We start from the raw sequence: 22,987 nt of genomic DNA on the forward strand, positions 1-22,987 counted from the left end.
GTAAATGTGTAAAATTCCAAAAGAGGTCAGCTCCCCTGTCCACATTAGATAGCAGCTTCTACAAACAATCTACCAACAACCGCTGGAACAGCACCTCAGCCTTGGCGACCCATAAGCCCCTGAGGGAACGCATCATTCATCTGCTGGCCCTCAAACCCTACAGAAAACCAGAGCTGCTGCTGTGGCTGGAAAGAGAAAGAGTTAGTCCAAAGGATAAAGCCGAACTGGGTGCCATACTGGAGGAGGTACACTGAAATCACATGTATATCTGCATGCATCTATGAATACATACACCCATGTATATCTGCACTTAAAGTAGACTCACCCTACTGCTGACACTGTGCCATACAGATTTAAGAACAAAGTGTGTGTAGATCCTGACATGTGATTGCACATGTGCGTCTGAATTTGCCCATATTCAAGCAAATTCAATGAAGTAGTGACCTAATGGTGCCGTAGTGGTTAGTGCTTCAGCGTCACGGCACAAAACACCCTGGTTCGATTCTGTCAGGGGGGCCTTTCAGTGTGCAGTTTTGCATGTTCTCCCCATGTTGGCGTGGCTTTCCTCCCACAGTCCAAAAGCATGCAGCAGGTTAATTGGAAAAATTGGGGAAATTGCCCAGATGTGCAAATGAGAGCGGGAATGGTTCTCCACCTGTATACATGTCCCTGGGATTGACTGGCAATCAATCTAGGGTGTAACCCGCCTCTCGCCCATTGGCAGTTGGGATTGGCGCCGGCATCCCCTGTGAACTGAAGTAGCATAAGCAGTAGACAATGGATAGATGGATAAATAAAACATATTCCAAACAACAACTGGCTTCTAATGAGCTGCATTAAACTGCTTTCATAGTTATTAATCATTGCTTTTAATCTTTGATGATTATGTACAAAGCTGCTTTAATTCCTACTCCACTCCCAAAATAGAAGCCAGTCATGTTGTTTTGCCCCAGCCTTTCTATCAAAAACATAATTTCAGCAGAATTGATATGATCCTCTTTTTAAATTGCACAAGAACGGCCATCTGAGGTATGTGGCAGATCATTTTTTCCCTTTTTCAGCTTGTAAACATATAATCTTTTGGTGAAAATAAAACTTTCAGCTCAAATTTAAAAAAAATGTTGACTTTGTATGACTGCCCTATCTCAGTTTTGAGTAATTCCCTAATGATGTTTGTGCTTTTGTGCACCACCATTATCTTTATGCGGGTGTTGTGTATTTACTGCTCGCTGACATTTGTGCACGCATGTGGTTTTTCTGTCCGTGTGTGTGTGTGTGTAATTACATTGATGCTGTAATTGTCTTGATAGAGACTGTGTTTGCTGTGGCATGGTCTGTTCTGTCGGGAGGGCCAAGAAAGATAAATATCCTCGGCAAAAGACAGCCTGACTAGATTAGAGAGTAGGTTAAAGTCTCTGTGAGAATGAGCCCGAGTCTCCATGGGAAAAGGACTGCAGAAATAGACTCTGGCTTTTCAGGAAGGTGGATGTGTCACATTCAGAATCAGCAGGACCGTAGTAGTTGAACGGTACACTGTCGCCAAAAGAGCAATTTTGTACATGTATTGTAATATTAAAGGACAAAGACTTAGAAGAGGAGGTTATGTCTGCAAATGAAATTAACGAAAAGCTTCCAAATTTGCTTGGGCTTTTAAAAAAATTTACTGCCCAAAAATGTATTTTGTTTAAATTGCTTCTGTGCTGCGCATGTCAGAAAAGAAAGTTTGGGATTTTTTAATTATGTATGTTTATATTTGAAATGCACAACATGTTTTATGTTAATATCTGAAAAATATTTCTCTGTATTGAAGTCAAAAATAAGCAGTTGCTTTTATTGTGGGTGCTTCCAGTACAGACTGCATTTAGAATTAGGCAAATTGTTAGTAATATAAGTTGATTTTTAGGTCTGGTTTTATTGAATTAGTATCTTCTGTTTTTTGTTTTTTTGTTTTGTTTAATGGGTGGTATAAGTTCTTAGAAATTGGTCAGTTTGTTAAATTTACATAAAGTAACAGCAGTCGATAATAGGATGGACTATTTCCAATAGCATGGACTATTTCCAACATGTCAATTGTGCTAACTTTTGAATTTCTTTACAATAAATAACTGTAAGGCTGTGCTCTTCATGCAGTATTTTGCATTTTTTAGGTGGCCAAAGTAAATCCCAAAGACAGCAGCTACCTGCTGAAGGATGATTTTTACAAGCACGTGCGGAGAGACTGGCCAGGCTACACCGAAGAGGAGAGGCAGCTGGTTAGCAGGCTTTCAGCCAGGTGAGTCAGCCCCCCCGGGCATTCACCGCCTCCCTCTGGTGGGCCGAGAGAGCACGGAGAGAAATTCTATTTTTCGTTGTTTATATTTATGTGACTGTCCACTCTTTTATGTGTTGATGAGTGTTTACTTCTCAATAATGACTTGAAGTTAAACTTGTTTTTACTGATGTGGGTTTGACTTTATTATTCATTTGCACATTATTTTTTGGCACATTATATTTTTTCCACATAAAGCTCCTTCTTTTGTGAGACACTAAACATAAAGTTGGGGTATCTGAGTTCTCTAACAGCTTTGATTGGTTAAAAGTAATTTCAAATTTCAAGTCCAGGTGCGTTTTTTTTAAATAGCATGAATGCCAAATTGGCATAAAACCTTCGCTGGTGAAGCAAACTAATATTGACTTATGGCTGCCTCATCATGCAGACCAGAGTTTGACTTGATAAGCACCGATAAATGCCTCTAAGTCACAGCAGGCTAAATACTTATGGTCACCACACTCCTCCTTTGATTTCAAACATTTCATCTAATTTTTTTTCTAATACAGGTATTTATCTATAATTTATTTATATATATGCGCGTATGTATATGTTTGTGTGTTGTGTGTGTGTGTTTATGTATATATATGTACATATATATATATATGTATGTCTATATATGTGTGTGTGCGTGTACATATATATGTGTGTGTGTGTATATATATGTACATATGTATATATGTCTGTGTGTATGTATATATATGTGTGTGTGTGTGTATATAAAATTTATCTCCAAATTCACACTATTAGGTTATGTACTTCAGCTGTGCAACTGTCAGAATGTTGCATGTCATCATAACCTTTTTGAGGTTGAGCTGAACCTGCTCAAAAACTGTCCAACAGCCCTGGAAAACTTTATCATTCCCTCTTTCCTCGTGACTTATTTGTGCTTCCCCAGTACTTCGCTGCTGGACTTTATTCTTCTTTTCGTTTCAGCTTTTCCCTTCAGGAATTGCCACAGTGAATCAACCTTCTCCATCTAACCATATTCTCTGCATCGGCAGCCACAATTCCAGTATCTGTCTAACTATTAACAAATGAGGAAAATTCAGTTTCACTGTATTTATTAAGAGACTGCAATTAAAATATAATGTATGTTAATTAATATTCCGAAGGCAAGGAGAGGAAAGACTAAAAACTGCATAATTGTGTCCAGATTTACACATTTCAATAGAACTTTCTTTTCAAAACTTATTTTCCTCTCCAACAAAACCGAGGGGCCAAGGCTATCTCTTGGATGAGAATACGTAATTGCATTCCTGACATTTGGATGTAGAAATATTTTCACTTACTTCAGCCGGCCGTTGTTTTCTTCTTCCATCCTCATTTTCAGGTCTCACTCAGCCGCTCACAGGCGCTAATTGGGACTCACAAATAGCCCGGCTTTACCTCCTGCAAACAACCTACTTTCCACTTTCATACATAAGTCTCAAGTAAATCCCTTAACTTTGCTATGACGTGTGTTTGGGGGGGGGGGGGGTAACAGTGTAATAGCTCTTGAACTCCACAAAGGAATATGGTTTCCTTCTTTCTTCAGTGACTTTGCTCTTTGTTTATGTTCAATAGAAAGTTGCAGTCTCAACTCAGCAACCCATCGAAGAATCCTCAGGCCAACGGACTGGTGCCGAAGGCCTCAGAGGACACCGGCCTGCATCAGAACGCAGCAAAGAATCCTGCCGTGGTAAATACAAGGCAGACTCTCTTCATGCCCCCATTCCTCTCTTCACCATTGTTGAAATTTTGTATGCAAGGCATACCGGGTAGCAGGTTAGGTATCTGTTTTTGATGGAAATATTATTGTAGAATTTCCCCTGTAAATGTTTTTCCTTCTTGATTTTCCAGAAACGCCCCGTGCCTTTTGACTCACTGGAAAGACTGGCTGTTAAGAGACAAAAACTAGCTGATCAAAGGACACAACAGCAGCCAGCTACCAACGGACTCTTAAACAATAAAGGAGGAAACGACAGTGCGATTCCTACCCTCAGCCCCAGTTTGCACACAAAGAATGACTTTCAAGGGACAAATAACCATACTAGCAACCACAATAGCTTGCCAGGGAGCCACAACAACTCTCCTGTAATACACAAAGTCTGTAGCACCTCAGAGACGCCTGCTTCAGAGGCCGGCGTGCAGGAGGCCAAAGGAAACAGCCTCGAGCCCCGTCCGGGCGACTCCGACCGCCCGCACCAGCAGCTCAGCAACGGGCCACACAGAAAGAAGAAATCGAAAAAGCACAAAGACAAGGAGCGAGAGAGGCTAAAAGACAACCAGGGCTATGAATGGTTGCCAGCGAGTCCAGATCTGAAGCAGAAGCCGGGCAAACTTGATAGTAAGACCCTGTTTTTTTTCATCCTGATGAAAGCTCGCTCTGAATTTCTTTTCTTTTTCTGATCAGTGTGAGCTTGTGCAGCTTGGAAAAGATGCGTTTCATCATAAACCCTTTCAATATCATATACATACACCACAACATCTGCTAAAACATGGAAAAACGCTTAAAATAAATGAATAAGGTGTGTCCTTATATAATTATTATGTAGTCATTTAATTCCTCTTTTATCACCATGAACAGATGAGAAATCTGATAATCAACAACAAAAGCTTTTTGATACCTGGTCTATCATTTTATAGTTATTACTTTATAGCTATGTATATTTTGGATTTGCCTCTTTTTCTATCGTTAGCATCTCCCTGATTTATTATTGTTTTATAGCTTCTCTCTGTATGATAAGAATTTCTGGGACATTTTTTCTGATGTGTCTACTTCTTAATTCACTCCCTGCATTTTCTGTGATTTTCAGAGCACTTTTGTGAATTTATTGACTAGCTAAGAAGTGTTTTTTTTTTCAATTTTTTTTTTTATTTTCTTATTTCTAATGGTTTTTGAATCAGGGAATAATGTGTATGAATGATGATTGACTGAAAAATTATTTCTTTCGTTTATCTGAAAAAAACTAATTGGACGATACCTCAATATCACTGTGTGTGTGTGTGTGTGCGCGCGTGTGTTTGTGTGCTTACGTGCATGTGTGTGTGTGTGTGTGTGTATGTGTGTATATTTGTATATATATACTTATATGTATATATATGTGTGTGTGTGTACATATATGTATATAAGTATATACATATATATATGTGTGTGTGTATTTATATATATATATGTATATAAGTATATATGTGTGTGTGTGTGTATACACATATATATATATTTATGTGTATATTTATGCACATAATGTAGGTATGTATATAATGTAGATATATGTGTATCTATGTATACACATACATTCATATCATATATAGATAGATAGATAGATAGATAGATAGATAGATAGATAGATAGATATGATATGTCTAGCCCTAAGAGCATTTTTTATAGCCTTCATTTGTCAACAACTGAACTACAATAACAGGTGAAGCTCAGGTTCAGAGAGATGACCAGAGGTAAATGTGTCTCGAGGCACCTTTTTGTCTGACAGCCCACTGGCACTTCAATACAGCATTATCCCACGAGCCTGTCTGTTTGCTCCCCTAAGCTCCCTCCCGAGTCCTCAGCATGTTGTGTGCTTGACTGATTGAACAACAGCTCGACCGGTGCTTTGGGTCTCTAAGGTGACGCTTCCCCTGAGACCCACTGGCTCTTATCCTGTCCTCACTGACACCAGCAGACACACACACATTCACACACACACACACAGTCTCTCTTGCACTGTGGTATTTTGTAAAAAGGAAAATGTATTGATAAAGCCCCCTAATGTCGTTGTCTCTGCTGTTTCTTCTTTTCAATTTAAGATCCTGACATTACAAACATAGTGGCGTCTGAGGGGAAACCCGATTACGTGCTGTGAGTGTTAACATGATTTATTTGTTGATTGTGACATTTTCATGTGGAACCCTGCTAATGCAGATGCAATAATATCCCAGTTTCAGCTCAAAGTGTGCAAATTATATCCCTTCTTTAGTTAGGAATGAGTGCATTTTTGTGTGCGTGTGTGTATGTGTGTGTATTATATGTATGTATGTATGTTTGTATACAAAAATTCAGTTTTTACAGCAGCAGTGTTGAGAAGTGAGAAAAAAAGTTGTAATAGAGAAGAATATGCAAATAGAGGATATAGATACAAGACAATGTACAATAAAAACAATAGAAAACAAAATATAAAATATATGAAAAGAAATAAAAGAATAAAATGCCTTGTGCTGAGAATGCTTATAATAATAACAGTAATACCGTAGGAGATGTGGGTAGTAAAAATAAAATAACGAGTGAGGTGTCCTGGGAAATAATAATAATAATAATAATAATAATGTATTATAAATAAATGTATTAAAAAATAGAAATATTTCACAGATAGCAACTGAAGCAACTGTAGCAACTGTACATAGCAACTGAAGTAGCGGGGTAGTGCAAAGAGAGTGTTTTGGGATGCTTGTGAGCAGCACTGCTACATGCAAGAAAAAGCACTATGTCTGTTTTTTTGGGGGGAGGGGGGTTCTCATGCAGAAGGTGAATAAAGCTAAATGTTATAGACACAGTGGTAGCATGCTGCCATCTTGTGTTTAATTAAGGTACTGTTTACAACTACAGTTGAGGGTTTCATGCAAAAATATCAAGTTCAAAGGAGAATGAACAAATGTGTTTGCAAAATAGTAACAGCTTCTGATTTCTAAATGTTTTAATTTCAAGTGATTTTTCTTTGATCAGGAGATTGTGTTCAGTCCCATTTTGTTTAGTATTCTTATGTAGTCCTATGCAAAGATCCACATGCAGCATTGACTCTTTGTTTACGCCACAGCACGTACGAAAGGATCACAAGTTCAGAGCAACGCCAGAGGTACCAGGAAGATTTCTGCGCAGAGTATGATGAGTACAAGGATCTGCACACCAGGATTGCCACCATAACTCATATGTTCGTTCAGTTAGGATCCAAGATCAAGAGCCTGTCGCCTGGAACACAGGAATACAAGGTGCAGATTTCAGTTGGATTCATCTGATGTGATGGAGACCAGAATACATGGCAGAGGTGCTTATTAATACAGATATTAATACTTACATTGTTTTTTCCCCAATCAGATCATGGAGGACCAAATATTGGAAAAGTACAACAAGTATCGCAAGGTAAATAGAACACTTTGCTCACACTCTATTTAATGATTCATATCACTTTTAGGGCTTCTTGTCTTTCTCAGAGGAGAAATAAATGTCTGTTCAGGAGAAAATCTTCAAAGCGAGTCAAAAACCGAAAAGTTGTAAATTGACTTACTAAAATAGGAAAAGCCTAAAGACACAACTCAGCGTGGCATGGATAAAAACTACATTCAAACGGAAGTTCATTGGCACGTTGCCTTGTTTCAGTTGGCCAAACCTGCCTCTTTTGCTTGTTCAACACTTTCATATCCTGGCAAATCTCTGATATGCGTTGCAAAATTATTTACACTTGCTTTTTGAACCTGAATTACAACGAAAATGGCTCACAGGATCTGTGAAGCGGTGAGCGTATTTTGATTTCCATAATAGATGAAACTCTGCTCTGTCTTGCGAGACATCTGTATAATACAAGCAGTTTACCCAAAGATGCCTTGTAACTTTAATGTATATAATGTTCGCTTTAATGTATATAATGTATAATGTGAGGATAGAAAATTCAATAATCCTACAAAATAATAATAATATTTAAAAAAAAAAATTACAGTTCTCTCTTCAGAAAGTCTCCCAATAACATAAATACAAATCTCTGGAATGAAATAATGACAAAAGTAATGCCTCTACAAAAAGTTTTTTTTTTAGTTTTTTCATGTCCTCATGGAAATTTGATAATGTAATGAATATTCTCCGAGCTTTTTAATGTAATTCTTTGATTAATGTTACATCAGCCTAATAACAAATCAAAAAATATTTATTTTTCTCCTTCATCCTTATTTTTCATTTTCTACTATTTTCTACAGATTTTTGATGATGACATATTTATTATGGTTGTGATGTTTCCCAGAGATTTTGAAACCCATCAGCAAACCCAGAACTTCAATAGGAAAGAAAAAAGTTGATTTCTCACATATATATATATATGTGGGTGATCTGTGGATGATCAAATTGTGCGTCACAAGTTTAAATGGACACCATTTTAAATTTAAAATGGACACCAGCAAGTTCTCTTCTTAATACAAATGCATTCTTCTCTCTCCCCAGAAGTTCCCAGGTTACCGGGAAGAGAAGAAGCGCTGCGAGTATCTTCACCAGAAACTGTCGTTTATCAAGCAGCTCATCATCGACTATGACGTCTCTCAGGCTTCTTTGTAGCATCAGCGCCCTTTTAATCTGTTAGCCTCAGCTCTTTCATTTGCAGAAACCGTATAGGTGTCCGACAAATGTTTTTTATTTGAGAGTTACATAAAAGGATTTTGTATGATACCGCTTCTGCTGGGACCACAGACGATGCTGCGAACAGCGACGATACGAAGGTCAAGAAGCGATTGACTGTTGTCTGCAATTATTTTATTTTGAAATTCTCATTTGTCAAATCCAAGGCTGATGGGGACAGGGGAGTCCAAAAGAAAAGAGGAGAACATCCTCATGCTGTTTATTGGACCATCTCCGTGCAGCAAGTCACAGCAACGAATTAATAACCAGCTTTGTTACAGCCAGTGTCAATGCTGAAGCAGATTTTATGTAAACATGCGCAGTTTAACTCAAACGTTTCTCCAAGATTTTTGACTGTTGTGATTTCAAGATGCAGCACAGAAAATTCTTCATTTCCCTGTAGGTTTTCCCAGACTTGTGACTGAGGCAGCCCAGTGCAAAAAAAGAAAAAAAAAATCTTCTTATGCAAACAGAGAGAGAGAAAATGCCTATTTTGGAAATGGAGATTTTTAAGATTCAATACACAAAGTGGAACTTATTTATATGATCTTCTTTAAATCTCTGTGGTCTTTTGAATTGGCCAAATAAAATTCCACTCTGTTCCAGCAGCTTCTGTGTTGACAGCGGTGGGTATAAGTGACCGCACGAATGCACTTGTGCTCATCTGAAGTATTTTTTTCCCCAACCATAGTTGACAACCAAAACATAATAATCTATTGCCAGCAGAATTATTCCCTTTCCTGATTAAGTTAACAGCATTATAAATCAAGCATTTGGTTTTTTGAAATGTTGTGCTTGGAACTACTGATGTATTTATATGAAGCAATTGTCTTCTTGTTGGTCTCCACTGCTGGAAGGGGTCAAGGTCCGTGTAGATTTCAGATGTATAATTCATGCGATGCGCCAGCATCTGTGGAAATATTAATGATAAAATGGGAACAGAAGGACCTCAGGTAGGACGGGAGAAGCTGCTTCCCCCCCAAAACGGTCTCTGAGGCTTTTCACCCAGAAGCGTGGTAAAGCTACAGTCCATCGCGGTACAATAGTTGATACCCAACATTTTCACGTGTTGTTGTAATGCTTTCCATATATAGGCCACTAAGACTTCACAAATCATCATAAAAGTGGTGTAATCATTTCACCAAGGGCAGAGCTGAACAATATATCGATATTTATCACATGTCATCTGGCCGCTGTAACTGACTGCATATTTGTTTGATACCAAAAATTGTAATATACAGTTGTACATGCAGATGCAGTTCATTTTTGATATTAATGTCAATTGATTTTGGAAAATTCTTCCACTAATTCTGTGCGTTTCTTGCTAGTTTGCACTTGCTCATATAAATTCTCTGTGAGATACCATATTTAAATTTGCATTCACCTTTTTAATAATCATCAAGATGGTACATTAACTTCTACCTGCAAATAAGCAGGAAGTCCGAAAATGGAAAATCATTCTTACGCTTATCAGCGTTTGTGTCTCATGCCTGCATAGATTTTGTGATAAATATTGATATCTGGGGCTTCTGAACATTCTGATATACATTTACCTTCCATATCGCCCAGCCTTTATCGAACGGTTTAATTGTGCAAAGTGACTGATGTCAGACTGATGACTTTGTCGTCAGGGAAACATGGAGCCATATCATAACCCCTTGTGGTACTTTTTTAATTGTAGCCTGGAGGGTTTTTATAGTCTTCAACGTTCAGTTCGAGACGGACCCAATTCGGGTTTTTTTTTAAAGCCGGTTTGTCAAACTTGCCGCTCAGAACATTGCTGTTACTCATTTTTGCACTGAATGTTATCATACACTCAATGACGTATAAGCCTTAAAGATTAAACTGAATAAAAATGGCCAAAAAAAAATCAACCGGAAGTCATCATCCACACACGTCTATAATCTGCCTTATATTACTTACTGGTAGCTGATACAAACTAGAACTGTTTCAATCTGTGCCAACAGTGGCTTTCGTATAGTCTCAAGTTTAATGCTGGATGAAATAGATTTAGAAAATCCAACTCTTTAGTGGAGTTTCATTAGCTGTGATCCATTGCATTTGTAATGATCTGGTACGTTTTTGAAATCATCATCAGGTGTATTATAATCATCTCCTTGCCAATTTGCTCGTTACAACTTTCAACACAAGACCCATGCAGTAAATCACCCGACGTAAAGGATTATTTTCATAGAATGTTTTCAAGGTAAATCTTCGATCAATTTAAATGATCATGGCTGTTATCCAAGGCGCCCTTGAAATGCATTCTCCATTTTTTTATTTTCTTCTCGTAAAGCGCTGTTATGTCTTCACAGAGTCTGTTATTTGTAAAATAACATTTAGGTGGGTGATTTAAAAAAAAAAAAACAATTGAAAGTTATTATCCAGAGCTGGTAGTTACATAAAATCACTGGTCTTAAAGACTGAATATTTCTCAAAAGACACCTATCTGATTTTGCATTTATCCATGCAAGTCATTAACATGAATGTTCTGGACAGGTGCTGGGCATTGAGAGGGCAGCAGTGTTTACTTAGCAGTGGATGTTTTTGTGCTCTACATATCTGCCACATACCTGTGTGTGTGTGTGCGTGCAAGTGAGTGAGTAGGAGGGGCATATATAGTCACAAAGGCTTTAGTGAGGAGAATTTGTATCACAAACTGCATTTATTTTTCAAATGTACAATCTCCTGTCCTGTTGTGCAAACATTGAAAGAATAAAAACATCAGATTTGTTCAAGGTTCTTTTTGTCTCACATGCTGAACTCAGATTTTTTCATATCTGGATCATCCAGCATTTTTATACTAATTAATGAATCCCTTGTGAGAAATTCCTTCTCTGCATTTATCCCATCATGGATGAACCCTAAGTAGATGGTAGCCATCTAGCGGCACCAGGGGAGCAGTTTGGGGTTCAGTGTCTTTCTCAACAACACTTCAGCACACTTGGAGGAGCCAGTAAAAGAATCAGCAACATTCGGTGCCAAAGGACGACTGCTCTACCCCCTGCGCAACGCTGCCACATTTTTTTTGTCCTCCGTATCACAAATTTATCACAAAGTGATTTCTATGACACATCACTCTGTGGAACAAAGCGTATTTCAAAATCCCAGCAGATGCCAATGTCAACCGTCTATCTGCAAAACCACACACGGTCAGAATTCGACCCTTGAAGGTCGTGTTTATTTGTAAGAGGTTTTTTTTTTCCATTGCCAGTGAAACTGAATTTTTTGAAACTGCCTTACAGAGCATGGCATATATTGAGAGCCGGTAACATTGATCAGAATTTTCGGAAATGAGTAAAAACAAAGAATCAACTTGGAAAAAGACTTTTTTCTTATAAATGACAAGTACTATTCTACACCCCCCCACACCACATACACACAAAAAAAAAGATTTAAAAAAATGTAGATAAAATTCAACTTTTTTGGAGGAAAATCCACCATAAAGACACCTGGATTGTTGAAGTAAACCATCGCTCCTGCTGTACCAGCGTTCATTCCACAGCTCGGTGGCGCCACCCATGTGCAAGAAACCCCCTTTGACTGACGCCGTTGTCATAACGACCAACATGATGCAAACATTCATGGCTGTTTGTATTCTGGGGCTGAATTGAGGTAACGGCACAGCTGGTAGTGACTGCTTGAAGAGATGTTGAATAACAAGCTGTTTGTTTACTATACTTGGTATTTGCTTTTGTAAAGGATTATATGTGTGCATACTTATTAAATAGTGCTCTGCTTAATGGCTTTAGGTTTGTTCTTTAACCATGAACTCTCAACCAGGTTGCTGGAGGAAATGAACGGGTTCACACTGCTACATGATGCTACTGGGACAACGCAGTGGAACTTAACTTATGAAAATCTAAATTCCTTTCTGTCAAGAGGCATTTGTTAACATCTGCTTGTGATTGCCTGAGTGCAGTCACTTTTTGTTACTTTCCAAGTTACATTCATTAGATTTGAGTGAATAGGTTACCTGTGGATTTGTGCTGATTCTTTTGAGGCATCAAGGCAAGTATCCGGTGAGGACATCAGGATCTGCAGCTCTTGACTGGTTCATTGGGACAAAGGGGGTTGTTTCACACGCGAACGTATTTTAAAGTCCTTTGAATTAAGGAGCAGACATGTTGTCAATAAAAGGTTGCATCGACAGGGTTATTTAAAGCTTTGAAGCACGTTATGGGTGGGCGCAGCAGTGGGATTTGAAGAGCATTAAGATGTGAGGGACAAAATTCAAAGATCCAGCAGTAAACAGAAGCAGGCTGAGGACTCGACTATGTAATTTTTAACAATAAATTATTTATGACAGAAAAGTATCTGAAATGTTCTTGCAGTCTTGGTACTGCAGCGCAAACATTTCACTTGGAACACACAGGAAACATAATGAAACTGATGTCGATATTTATGGTGGTATGGGTTTGTGACCGAGGAGGTGAAACCTGGGCATGAAAGATTATTTTTATGGCGATGGAGACTGATAGAGGAGGAAGCTTGAAGAGGGTGGAGACGGTGATATCATGTACAGTGCACTTCCTCTTTGTGACATCACAGCTTCTGCCTTTTGACCCAGCTGACCTTTTCACCCACGCATTTTCCCCCATTTACACTGTACATTGTTGTTATTATTTTCTATTTAGCTTTTGCAGAGAAGAAACCAAGGGGCTCAGAGATGTTTTCTGCTTATCATACCAAGGGAGCAAAGGAGACCACACCTACTTTAGACCCATCCAGTCCAGTCCAGGTACACTATCTTATGTAATTGGATTTAATTCTGTCTTAAATAATGACATTTAATATAATAAATCTTGATATATATTTTTTTTCTTTTTTTTTTTTTAAATGTAATACATAAAAACTATATTTCATCTTTATTTTGCTTGTATTATTTTATTCCACCCTTGAAAAAAAGACCAATTATACTAAAAAGGGTTGAACATTATGATAAAAATGGCCATAAGCAACATACAGATAAGCATATCTAGTTATTGGGCAGACACATCTCTGATGAATATTTTGAAAATTTACCAGCCCTTACCAAAATCAAAAAATGTATTAAAAAAAGTTCACATGTGAGAAGAGATGTATGTCGTTATTTGTTTTTGTCTTCCCACCCAAGATAAGTGTTTCTCTCTTTGAAGCAGCCCCAGCACTCACTTTCTGTGACAACTCGAGTGAACTGAATCATCCCAAAACACAATGCCGCTTATTGTATTTGACCGCCCATGTCATTCCTCAGCTTCCAGAAAGCACAAACTGCTTGGCGTGCTCAGATGACGGCAACCTCCTCAGCGTGGGTCACTGCAGGGGCTTGTCTGTGTGGTGTGCATCTTCCTTGAGCTGCACAGCAGAGTGGCTGCAGGACAAGCTGGAGATCACATCGGTTCAAATGACCAACATGGCTGAGTCATCCTATCTGCTCGGCAGCATTGACGATATGGGTGGGTGGTTGGTTCCGATCAGGAGCGGTTTGTTTATCACTTGTCAAAAACTATCAGTCGTGCATGTGTAATAATACCGGGATTCATTTCAGTGTGAGATAAACTGTGAGACAAAGTGAAAGTGAAAGGGGAGATTGTTTACTAAATAAGCCTTTGCCTGTTGTGTTTGGCTTCAGGAGTCGCAAGAATCTTTGCCTATCACTCTGAGACTGTTCATCTCCTCCATGTCATTAACCCCATGGTGAGTCTGGCTTCGCATCTGCTTTTTTTGGGATTTGTTCACTGATCCGACAACTGACATTGTATCATTAAAAAAAAATAATGTGCTATAAAACTACATTTATCTTTTTTTACCTTCAGGAGAAGATAGTCTCTTTTCATCTCTGAAACTCTGTAAAACCTGTAAAATACCTGAAATTTTTTCCAGAAATGGAAAACGTGACTTTGAAAAAAAAGTAATTGTAATTTCAATCTTTGCGAAAACAGCTGTTTAATCCTATGGATCATAATCATGTTTAAATCAGTATTAATCCATGGATGCATTTGCAGTTTAAAAATCCCTTGTTGTTGTTCATTTATAGAGTTCTTTTTATCAAGCTATGATATGATTTTTTACACTACTACTTTACATCTGATTATTTGTTTTATCAGTGAAATAATCTGTAAAATACTTATAAACTAATAAACTAAAGAATTACCTGCTATGCATAATTAACATATGTTTTCCATCCATCCATCCATCTTCTCCTGCTTATCCGGAGTTGGGTTGCGGGGGCAGCAACCTGACCAGTGAGGTCCAGACCTCCCTCTCCCCAGCCACATGGTCCAGCTCCTCTGGGGGGACCTGAAGGCAACCCCAGGCCAGCCTGGAGACATCATCTCTCCACCGTGACCTGGTTCTTCCCCGTGGTCTCCTCCCAGATGGACATGTCTGGAACACCTCCCTCGGGATGCGTCCAGGAGGCATCCTGACTGGATGCCCGAGCCACCTCATCTGACTCCTCTCTATGCGGAGGAGCGGCAGCTTTACTCATTCCCGATGACCGAATTTCTCACCCCATCTCCGTCTAGAAAACTAATTTCGTCCCCTTGCATCCGTGATCTCGTTCTTTCGGTCACTCCCCACACCTTGTGACCATAGGTGAGAGTGGGAAGGTAAATCGACCGGTAAATTGAGAGCTTCACGTTGCGTCTCAGCTACCTCTTCACCAGGACAGACCGGTACAGAATCTGCATCCCTGCAGACGACGCACTGATCTGCCTGTCGATCTCCCGCTCCATCCTCCCCTCGCTCGTGAACAAGACCCCGAGATACTTGAACTCCTCCACTCGAGGCAGGACCTCTTCCCCGACCTGGAGTTGGCATTCCACCCTTTTGAATGCCGTCTCCAGATCCACAAAACAAATGTAGATTGGTTGGATATAGACCTCACCAGGGAGGCTGAGGATTGTGATCCCCCTATATTCTCCAGATGTGCTGGAGAAGAGGGTCCGCCGGTTCGTTGAACCTCGGACCCTGGAAGAGCAGTGTGTTTTTTTTCATCTCGGTCATGGAACAGTGGACCAGCTCTACATCCTTGGCAAGGTCCTAGAGGGGGCATGGGGTTACCGAAGGGGGTTACCGAACCCCGACGTACAGGTTGTTCGGTCCCTGTAAGATCGCTGTCAGAGCTTGGTCCACATTGCCGGTTGGTAAGTTGGACCCGTTTCCGGTGTGAGTTGGACTCCGCCTTGGCTACCCTTTGGGCCCCACTGCTCCGGCTGCCGCCCCAACAACCCACTCTGGATAAGTGGGAGAAGATGGATGGATGGATGGATGGATGGATGGATGGATGGATGGATGGATGGATGGATGGATGGATGGATGGATGGATGGATGGATGGATGGATGGATGGATGGATGGATGGATGGATGGATGGATGGATGGATGGATGGATGGATGGATGGACGGACGGACGGATGGATGGACGGACGGACGGACGGACGGACGGACGGACGGACGGACCCTTATCTCATATGTGACATTCTGATTAAATCAGACAGACATCAACAGAAGAACCATTTGCAAAGCCTTTGAATTATCTTCAGGGGGTGATTATGCAGCAGCATCAATCAGGTGTATGTAAAGCGTCACCTTTAATTATATAACTATACAAACTGCACTTCAAAAATGTATTAATGATATTAATAGCGACGATTTCCCATCTTTTTTAAGTTAATGATGCAGTTTTCCTCAAGGTCTTCAGCATCCCTACAGAAGCATGGCTGAAAGAGCTAGAAGTGGCAACATCTCAAAAACAGGTGTTTGTATTTTATACCTTCTAGCTGTGAATATGCATTATTATACTTTTTTTGTGTTTGCATTTCTTTTCACAAATGTTGAAATTGCTTTCTTTTTTCTATTCCTTCAGGATAAATGGTCCCCAGTGTCACTGGCCGTTAAAACCAAGCCACCAAGAACTCCAGCAGGTAGAATTTATTCAGATTTTCAAGACAACTTAAATTTACTTTTGCCTGTTTTTGTTATTGGTGTCCAGGAATAGGCGAGGAAAGTAACTTTTGCATTTTTTTTTTTTTGCTTTTTTTTTTCCTGCCTGCTCTACAGGGTCAGCCCGGGACAGCCAAACAAATGTCAGCATTCTATCTCATTATTTAGCTCTGGACGAAAAAAGCGACACTCCAAAGTACAGTAAGGGTTCCAAAAACACTTTTGTATTTTATTTCAACATTGAAGTCATCTCACACACTCTGTTACAGGACCTCCACTCATCACTTTCTGCTGCCTTGCGGTCAGCTCACTGGTGATATCAAAGCAAAGTCAGGTTTGTAAATGAGGACAGAGGACACTCAAAGATAATATTTTTTGGTTTTTGATCAAAATGCAATATTTTCATGTTTCGTGTAAACAGAAATTAAAGGTGTAAGTCACTACAACTAATACTTATTTGTGAAATCGCTCCGCTTTAAAGAGACGTTATTCGATTTGTTATGACTAGTTTAGGGTTATTAATTTATGCCATTTATGCCACTCTTCTTGACCTTTTCTCAACAGGATTGCCAGTTGCTATTTGCATGTGGTGGAGTGGCAGCTGCAGCCTCCTCCAGTGTTTACTGCAGAGAGGAACCAAAACCAAATCAGGTCTGAAGCAGATCTTTAATATCTTCTGCCACAACAAGACTTGTGTTAATCTGCTGTTTTTTGGTAAGGTTTGGTTCAGGGTTCTTATCCAGGAACTCCAAAAAGAACAGTTTGATTAATCAACCAAAAAAAAAAAAGAAGAGAAATATCAAAATGTAATCAAAGGTTACCTTCCTAAAAGTTGCTGGCAATAATCCTTCTTCAAAGTTAACCATTCACTTTTTTATTTTCAAAATGATCGTATTCATAATCCACGCAAGGAATTGCATTCATTTGTATCGAAATGATTTTTAAAAAGGACAAAAAAAAAAAGATGAAATGTCCTTGAATATGATTTTTTCATGAGTAAGGAACTTTTTGCATTCTACATCTTTACTCTAGAGGACTTGAAACTTCTGTGTTTCTATTTCTGAAGCAGATGTCGACCAGACCGCAGACATAACCTGGCCAAACGCCAAACAAATTCTGTGTTCCGCTGTCAGTCGATGCACCCGCTTCATCGCTCTCGGTCTCAGCGACTCAATGGTGTGCGTCTGGGACAGGCTCTCTGGTGAGAACATTTCTGTGAGCCAGTTTTTCAACATATGACCCAAAATATTCAAGTGTCTCGGATTAATGACTAAGATTGAACAAAGATCGTTTTTAGCGCTGCAGGGTTCAAATGATTGGAACGGATTCTGAGTCGTTGTCATCCTACCGAGGAGTCGAGTTCATCTCGGCAATCTGCAGCCTCATTTAAATTGCATAGTAATAATCGTTCGCTACACCACAGCATTAATGCCATCTTTCTTTTGAGCACTTGCTCATCATATTGCCAACAAATGCAACCCCAAGTGCAAGATAAGTAGTAAAGATAATGAATGTATGAATGAATCTTTTGGCTGCTCCCTTCAGGGGTCGCCATAGCAAATCAACCTCTTCCAGTTAACACTGTTGAATTTATGAATGAATGACTGCATATCATAAAAACTCGCTTTTAGTCGCTGAACTGTATTTTATGTCTGTGGAGGTTCTCAATCATCCAGGTCAAGGTTAAGTCTTGCCAAGATCAAAATCATTCCGGTTCAAACTGAGGCTTCTTCTGAGGCTGGACAGTCAAGTCTAGTTGCTATGAGATGATTTTGACAATAATTGTCTTCTATTTTACCCTTCTTCTGTTAATCTATTTTTTTTAGACATTACTCATAAGCGCAGATGAAATCACAGAATTACCATTATGCGCGCTCAATTCTGTCAAATCCTTCTGCTTTATACAGGAACATATTTCTTATTTTTTCTGTTCTTTGCCTCATAAAGAAAGATCATACTGGGCAATAACAGATTCAACAAGCCAGCCTGTGAAATGCATCAAAGACCTCCTAAATAGGAATTCATTGGGAATGGCGCTCGGCAATGATCTTTGCAAAGTTGTTGCACATTGTGACTCGCGCTGAGCGTGAATTCTCGTTGGTACGACTGGCAGAGGCAAATCCCCGCTTGGGATTTTCAATCAGTGGAAAAATATTCTGATGGTGATGCTGCCTGGTATTTGCTGATGAAAATGTCCCTGTGTGTCTCAGACTAGAAAGGGCACTTTTACCATTACAGCATCAGCAAATGGAGACCAGCAGGCAGCGAAACCACTAGTGGTTAAAGAAAGATGCGAGTAACTAACGCAACTATCTAACAGGATGCCATCTATGACGAAATGAATCATTTGAGCAGCTATTCATTCATTCATTCATACATTATCTATACTGTTTATCCTGCATTCAGGTCCACACGGGGGCTGGAGACTATCCGGGGTGTCATTGGGTCGGGAACGCCCAGGACCAGTCGTCAGTTGATCATTGGGCCACATATAGAGACATAACAACCATTTACCCTTTCAGTCATACGTCTAGAGACATTCAACTATTCCTCCTCTTACTTGCATATCATATGGACCATAGATGGCAAACTCTGGTCCGCGGGCCAAATTTGGCCCGCAAAGCCATACCAAATGACTATTAGAGCTGGCCTGCCAGGATAGTCTACAGTCCATGTACCGCTAATTCTACAAATCCTAGAATTTTCTGCTGGTGTTTTGGCACAAAAATCACAACAGGACCCATAACCGCCCTCTCCTCTCCTTTGTACAGTAGTCATAGTGACCTTATGCTAATACTGGCACCCTGCTACTCAGGCAGAAAACATGTGTGCAATATTAAGTTACATATTGTATATTATTAAGCTATGCTTGTTCCATATTTTGTTTTAAAGCAAAACTTGTTTGGGTCCATATGAAAAGGTTCATTGTTATATCCGGAGGAAGATTTTTTTCAATAAATATCAACTTTGGCCCACTGTGAATTTGACAATCCTGATATAGACATTCAACAATTAACCCTCTCATTTACATGAGATGTACAATGATTCGCTCTCATTCCCTTGCTGGCCGATTTACAGTCTTCAGTGAACCAGCTTCATGTTTTTGGACTGCGGGTGGAAACCTGAGAAACCCTGGAGGAGAACACGGGGAGAACATGGACACTCCACTCAAACCAGGGAACTTCTTACCGTAAAGTGGAAGTGCTCAACCCTGCACCAACCGGCAACCATTTGATTTTTTAAAAGAAGGATCATCACGCGAACCACACGCACAGCCGCACACATCAGTGCATGAACCAGTGAATTCAGCAAAGCTTATTGTTTCACATGGTTGTCAGATATATTTAGCTTCCCCCTAACACCATAATGAGAATGAGTCAATTTGTAGTTTGTGGGTGGCTGAGAAATTAAAGCCTTGTTTTGCTCTATAGCGGTTTTTAACTTTTGATCGAACCGTTTATTTCTCTCTGTGTCACGTTCATTTTCTCAAGGGTCTCCGTTGTCCGTGGCGACGGTGGCGGTAGCAGACAGTCCCTTCTGTGGGCTCCAGTTTGTGGCGGACGCTGCTGAGCGGGCTGCTTGTACGGAGCAAGTCCATCTCGTGTTGGTTTGTAAGAGCGGGGCCATTCAAACAGTCGCCGCAGGGCCAGGAATAAAACCCCTCATTGAGCAGCTCACTGAGAGGTCACCTGATATTTTTTCTTTCGCCGCATCTTTTCCTCAAATTCATCTTAATCTGTGTTGATTGATGTATTTTTATGCATTATTACCCATTTCTCTCCAGGCCGAAAGAAACGGGCGATCTGCCAACTTGCACCGCAGCCGTGCCCTTCCTGCAGGGCTCGGTAGGAGACGTAGGGCCGAAAGAATTGATCAACACAGCTGGCGCCCTTTGGTTCCTGCTGTATCATCATTGTCTCTGTTTGCATGAACAGGTGCTTGTGGTGCACAGAAATGGGAAAATGTACCTCAAAGATGGCATCAACAAAACCGACGTGTGTATTTTAAACCTTCCAGCAACTCACCTGCTCGCCACTCCCTGCAGTCCAGTGTACGCCTTCAACACCAAGCAGCGTCTGCTGCTCATTCGAGGTGCATGAAGATCTTTACAGGCAGCAAATTTAATCATCTTCATGTGAAAAAGTCTGTCCTACTGAACACTGGCCTGTCTCACCCAGGTGACCCGGACCCCAGTATCAGTGGTTCTGCCAAAGGAGCCAGCCAGCTTTTCATCTTCCGTTTTGGGGAGTGTTTCTTTACTTTGCCGTTTCTTATTTCACTTCAAGAATCTCCATGGCAACAAAAACCATTGAGTTTTGCTGTTTTGGAGGAAGCCTGTAACCTTTACCTCAAGGAAAGGTTTGTAAAGTCTGTCTTAAAACTCTGTCCCACTTGAATATGTTGAGGCCAGGTATTTATTTATTTGATGATTTATAACTCCCCAAATGACACATAACAGTGACATGTGTGTGTGTGTGTTTACATGCAGAGCTCTTTCAGGGGCTGAGAGACGTGAAGCTATAAAGCAGACATGGAATAAACTGCAGGAAACACCTGTGATAACTCAACAGAGACGTGAACGCAGAAGAGCCCGCTGAAAGTGTACAGGTTGTTTTTGTGGGATTTTAGAACATAATATTAAATCAAACTTTATTGCCTCATTTTTTTTATTAGACAGTGAAGCTGAAACTTCTATGTTTTGTCTGTTCATCTTCTATTAATGCAGTTATGCCCCACTTGCATCAGTTTATTTCCTCCCATGTTCTTTAATATAAGCATTTGTTTGAATGGAACCACCAGTAACAATCTGAGGGGAAACAGATTAGATCTTGCAAATTCTATCAGAAGGCTTTTTCTACTGTTTTTTTGTTGGGTTTTTTTTGCAATTACATGTATTATTTTTTAATGTAACTTCTGATTTTGTTAATAATTAAATGAGTTTGCCAAGGAAAGAACCAACCTGCCAATTAATCAAGAATAAACCCTACAGTAATTTTCAATTGTTCTATTCCCAATGAGCAAAAATCTTATTTCATGCTTTATTTGGTTTTAAATATGAAAATATATACATGAGAAAAATGGAGCCAGCGTTCAGTACATTCGGCTGATGGGTGAGGAACGAAGAGCCTGACGTAGGGTCATACGGCTGCATATGGTTCAGGCATAATTAGTAAACTAAATGCACTGACTCCTTATTGCTGGAGGGTAGAATGATGGATGACTCATAATTCCTATTTTATCCTCATAAGTTATATTAGATCACATTGTGACAAGGAACTGAATGATTTTCATGTGTGTCTAATAGCCTCATTTGAGTAGATGAAAGCATAATGGAGGTTTATGCCAAAGAACAACTGGACATTGAAGGGATAATAAGCATGTACAAGCTTTAATTGCGGAGCCCAGCGTGTTTGGCCTTCAATATTGATTGCCATTCCAAATTGAAAGAATCTGTCATAAAAAGAAAGGAAAAAAAACAGTAAAGTCCTGATGTGAACATAGCACTTTAGTGAATGCAGTGTTGCAAGTTTCTAATCATTTGCTAATTAAACTTCTGCAGTGCAGACTTCAAAAATAGGCCAGAATACATTTTAAAAATATTTCTGTAAGTTCTGTCAGCTAAATATATAATGGATATTGTTCACGTTACCTCGGGAACCCATCTCTCCTCATAGGCAATTGTAAGATTCATATAGTCAGTGGTAGAAGCAGGGATTTTTTTCTCCATTGGTCAATTAGGGGATGAACTTACAAAATTTGATGGACTAGATAAACGGTCTGTCTCAAAAAGAAACCCTCCTTCTACTGGCAGTTTTTTGTTTTTTTGGCTATTTAAGTTACTTAAAGCAGACTGAAGGTTTTCTTTTAATTTTTTAACTGACTACAGTTTTGTGTCTGAGAGAATAATGGGTAGCAATCAAAACAAATTGTCTGCAAGAACCTGAAATGTCAGTGGCTGTATTAAAATTCAGGCCATTTACAAGACTTCTTTTATTCGTTTTAATTGGATTTCTCTGAGAATTTAATCTCCCACAAGAAATGTTAATTAAGAGTGAAGAAATGGATTATGTCTTTCTCAGGTAATAGAGATTGTTCTGAATGTGATCACACTGAGATAAACAAAGGTTAAAAAAAACAATAAAAGCCTGTGAAACATTGAAGTGAAGTAGTTTTTACATTTCATTTCTGTAAAACTAATGAACAATCCAGTGTGCAGCTATCTATTTCTTATCAGAATAATTAATCGTTTGATAACTTCAAGAGTATAGGAGTAACTTTGGTATTTCTGTTCAAGTTTTTATGATTTTAGTGCGTTTAAGGGCTCTACGATTCTGTAACTAATGATGATGCACCAGTGTTAGGATCAGGCATTTCTGCATCGATAAAGAAACACCGGAGG

At 39.5% G+C, this 22,987-nt stretch overlaps 2 protein-coding genes across 2 annotated transcripts in view; both read left to right on the forward strand.

Annotated features, from left to right (window-relative positions):
• Nucleotides 1-11,393, forward strand: part of LOC147217994 (RNA polymerase II elongation factor ELL-like) — a 29,939-nt gene extending 18,546 nt beyond the window's left edge. Inside the window, exons 5-12 of the mRNA XM_086174969.1 lie at nucleotides 1-245; nucleotides 2,148-2,272; nucleotides 3,875-3,989; nucleotides 4,151-4,637; nucleotides 6,095-6,146; nucleotides 7,099-7,270; nucleotides 7,377-7,421; nucleotides 8,490-11,393. Of these exons, the coding sequence (XP_086031095.1) occupies nucleotides 1-245; nucleotides 2,148-2,272; nucleotides 3,875-3,989; nucleotides 4,151-4,637; nucleotides 6,095-6,146; nucleotides 7,099-7,270; nucleotides 7,377-7,421; nucleotides 8,490-8,600 (1,352 nt within the window). The 3' untranslated portion in view covers nucleotides 8,601-11,393. The remainder of the gene's footprint in view (nucleotides 246-2,147; nucleotides 2,273-3,874; nucleotides 3,990-4,150; nucleotides 4,638-6,094; nucleotides 6,147-7,098; nucleotides 7,271-7,376; nucleotides 7,422-8,489) is intronic.
• Nucleotides 11,394-13,127: 1,734 nt separating this feature from the next.
• Nucleotides 13,128-22,728, forward strand: wdr93 (WD repeat domain 93). Its single transcript, XM_086174566.1, has 15 exons — nucleotides 13,128-13,179; nucleotides 13,298-13,401; nucleotides 13,777-14,098; nucleotides 14,275-14,339; nucleotides 16,139-16,217; nucleotides 16,315-16,400; nucleotides 16,511-16,568; nucleotides 16,637-16,651; nucleotides 17,152-17,301; nucleotides 17,654-17,788; nucleotides 20,079-20,271; nucleotides 20,372-20,432; nucleotides 20,523-20,679; nucleotides 20,766-20,946; nucleotides 21,077-22,728. The coding sequence occupies exons 1-15, from the start codon at nucleotides 13,128-13,130 to the stop codon at nucleotides 21,183-21,185; spliced, it is 1,767 nt and encodes a 588-aa protein (XP_086030692.1). The 3' UTR covers nucleotides 21,186-22,728.
• Nucleotides 22,729-22,987: the final 259 nt, after the last annotated feature.

Source organism: Fistularia commersonii, chromosome 27, assembly GCF_037954325.1.
Source record: "Fistularia commersonii isolate RoL2024-O1a breed Wild chromosome 27, RoL_Fcom_v1.0, whole genome shotgun sequence".
Lineage (NCBI taxonomy): Eukaryota > Metazoa > Chordata > Actinopteri > Syngnathiformes > Fistulariidae > Fistularia > Fistularia commersonii.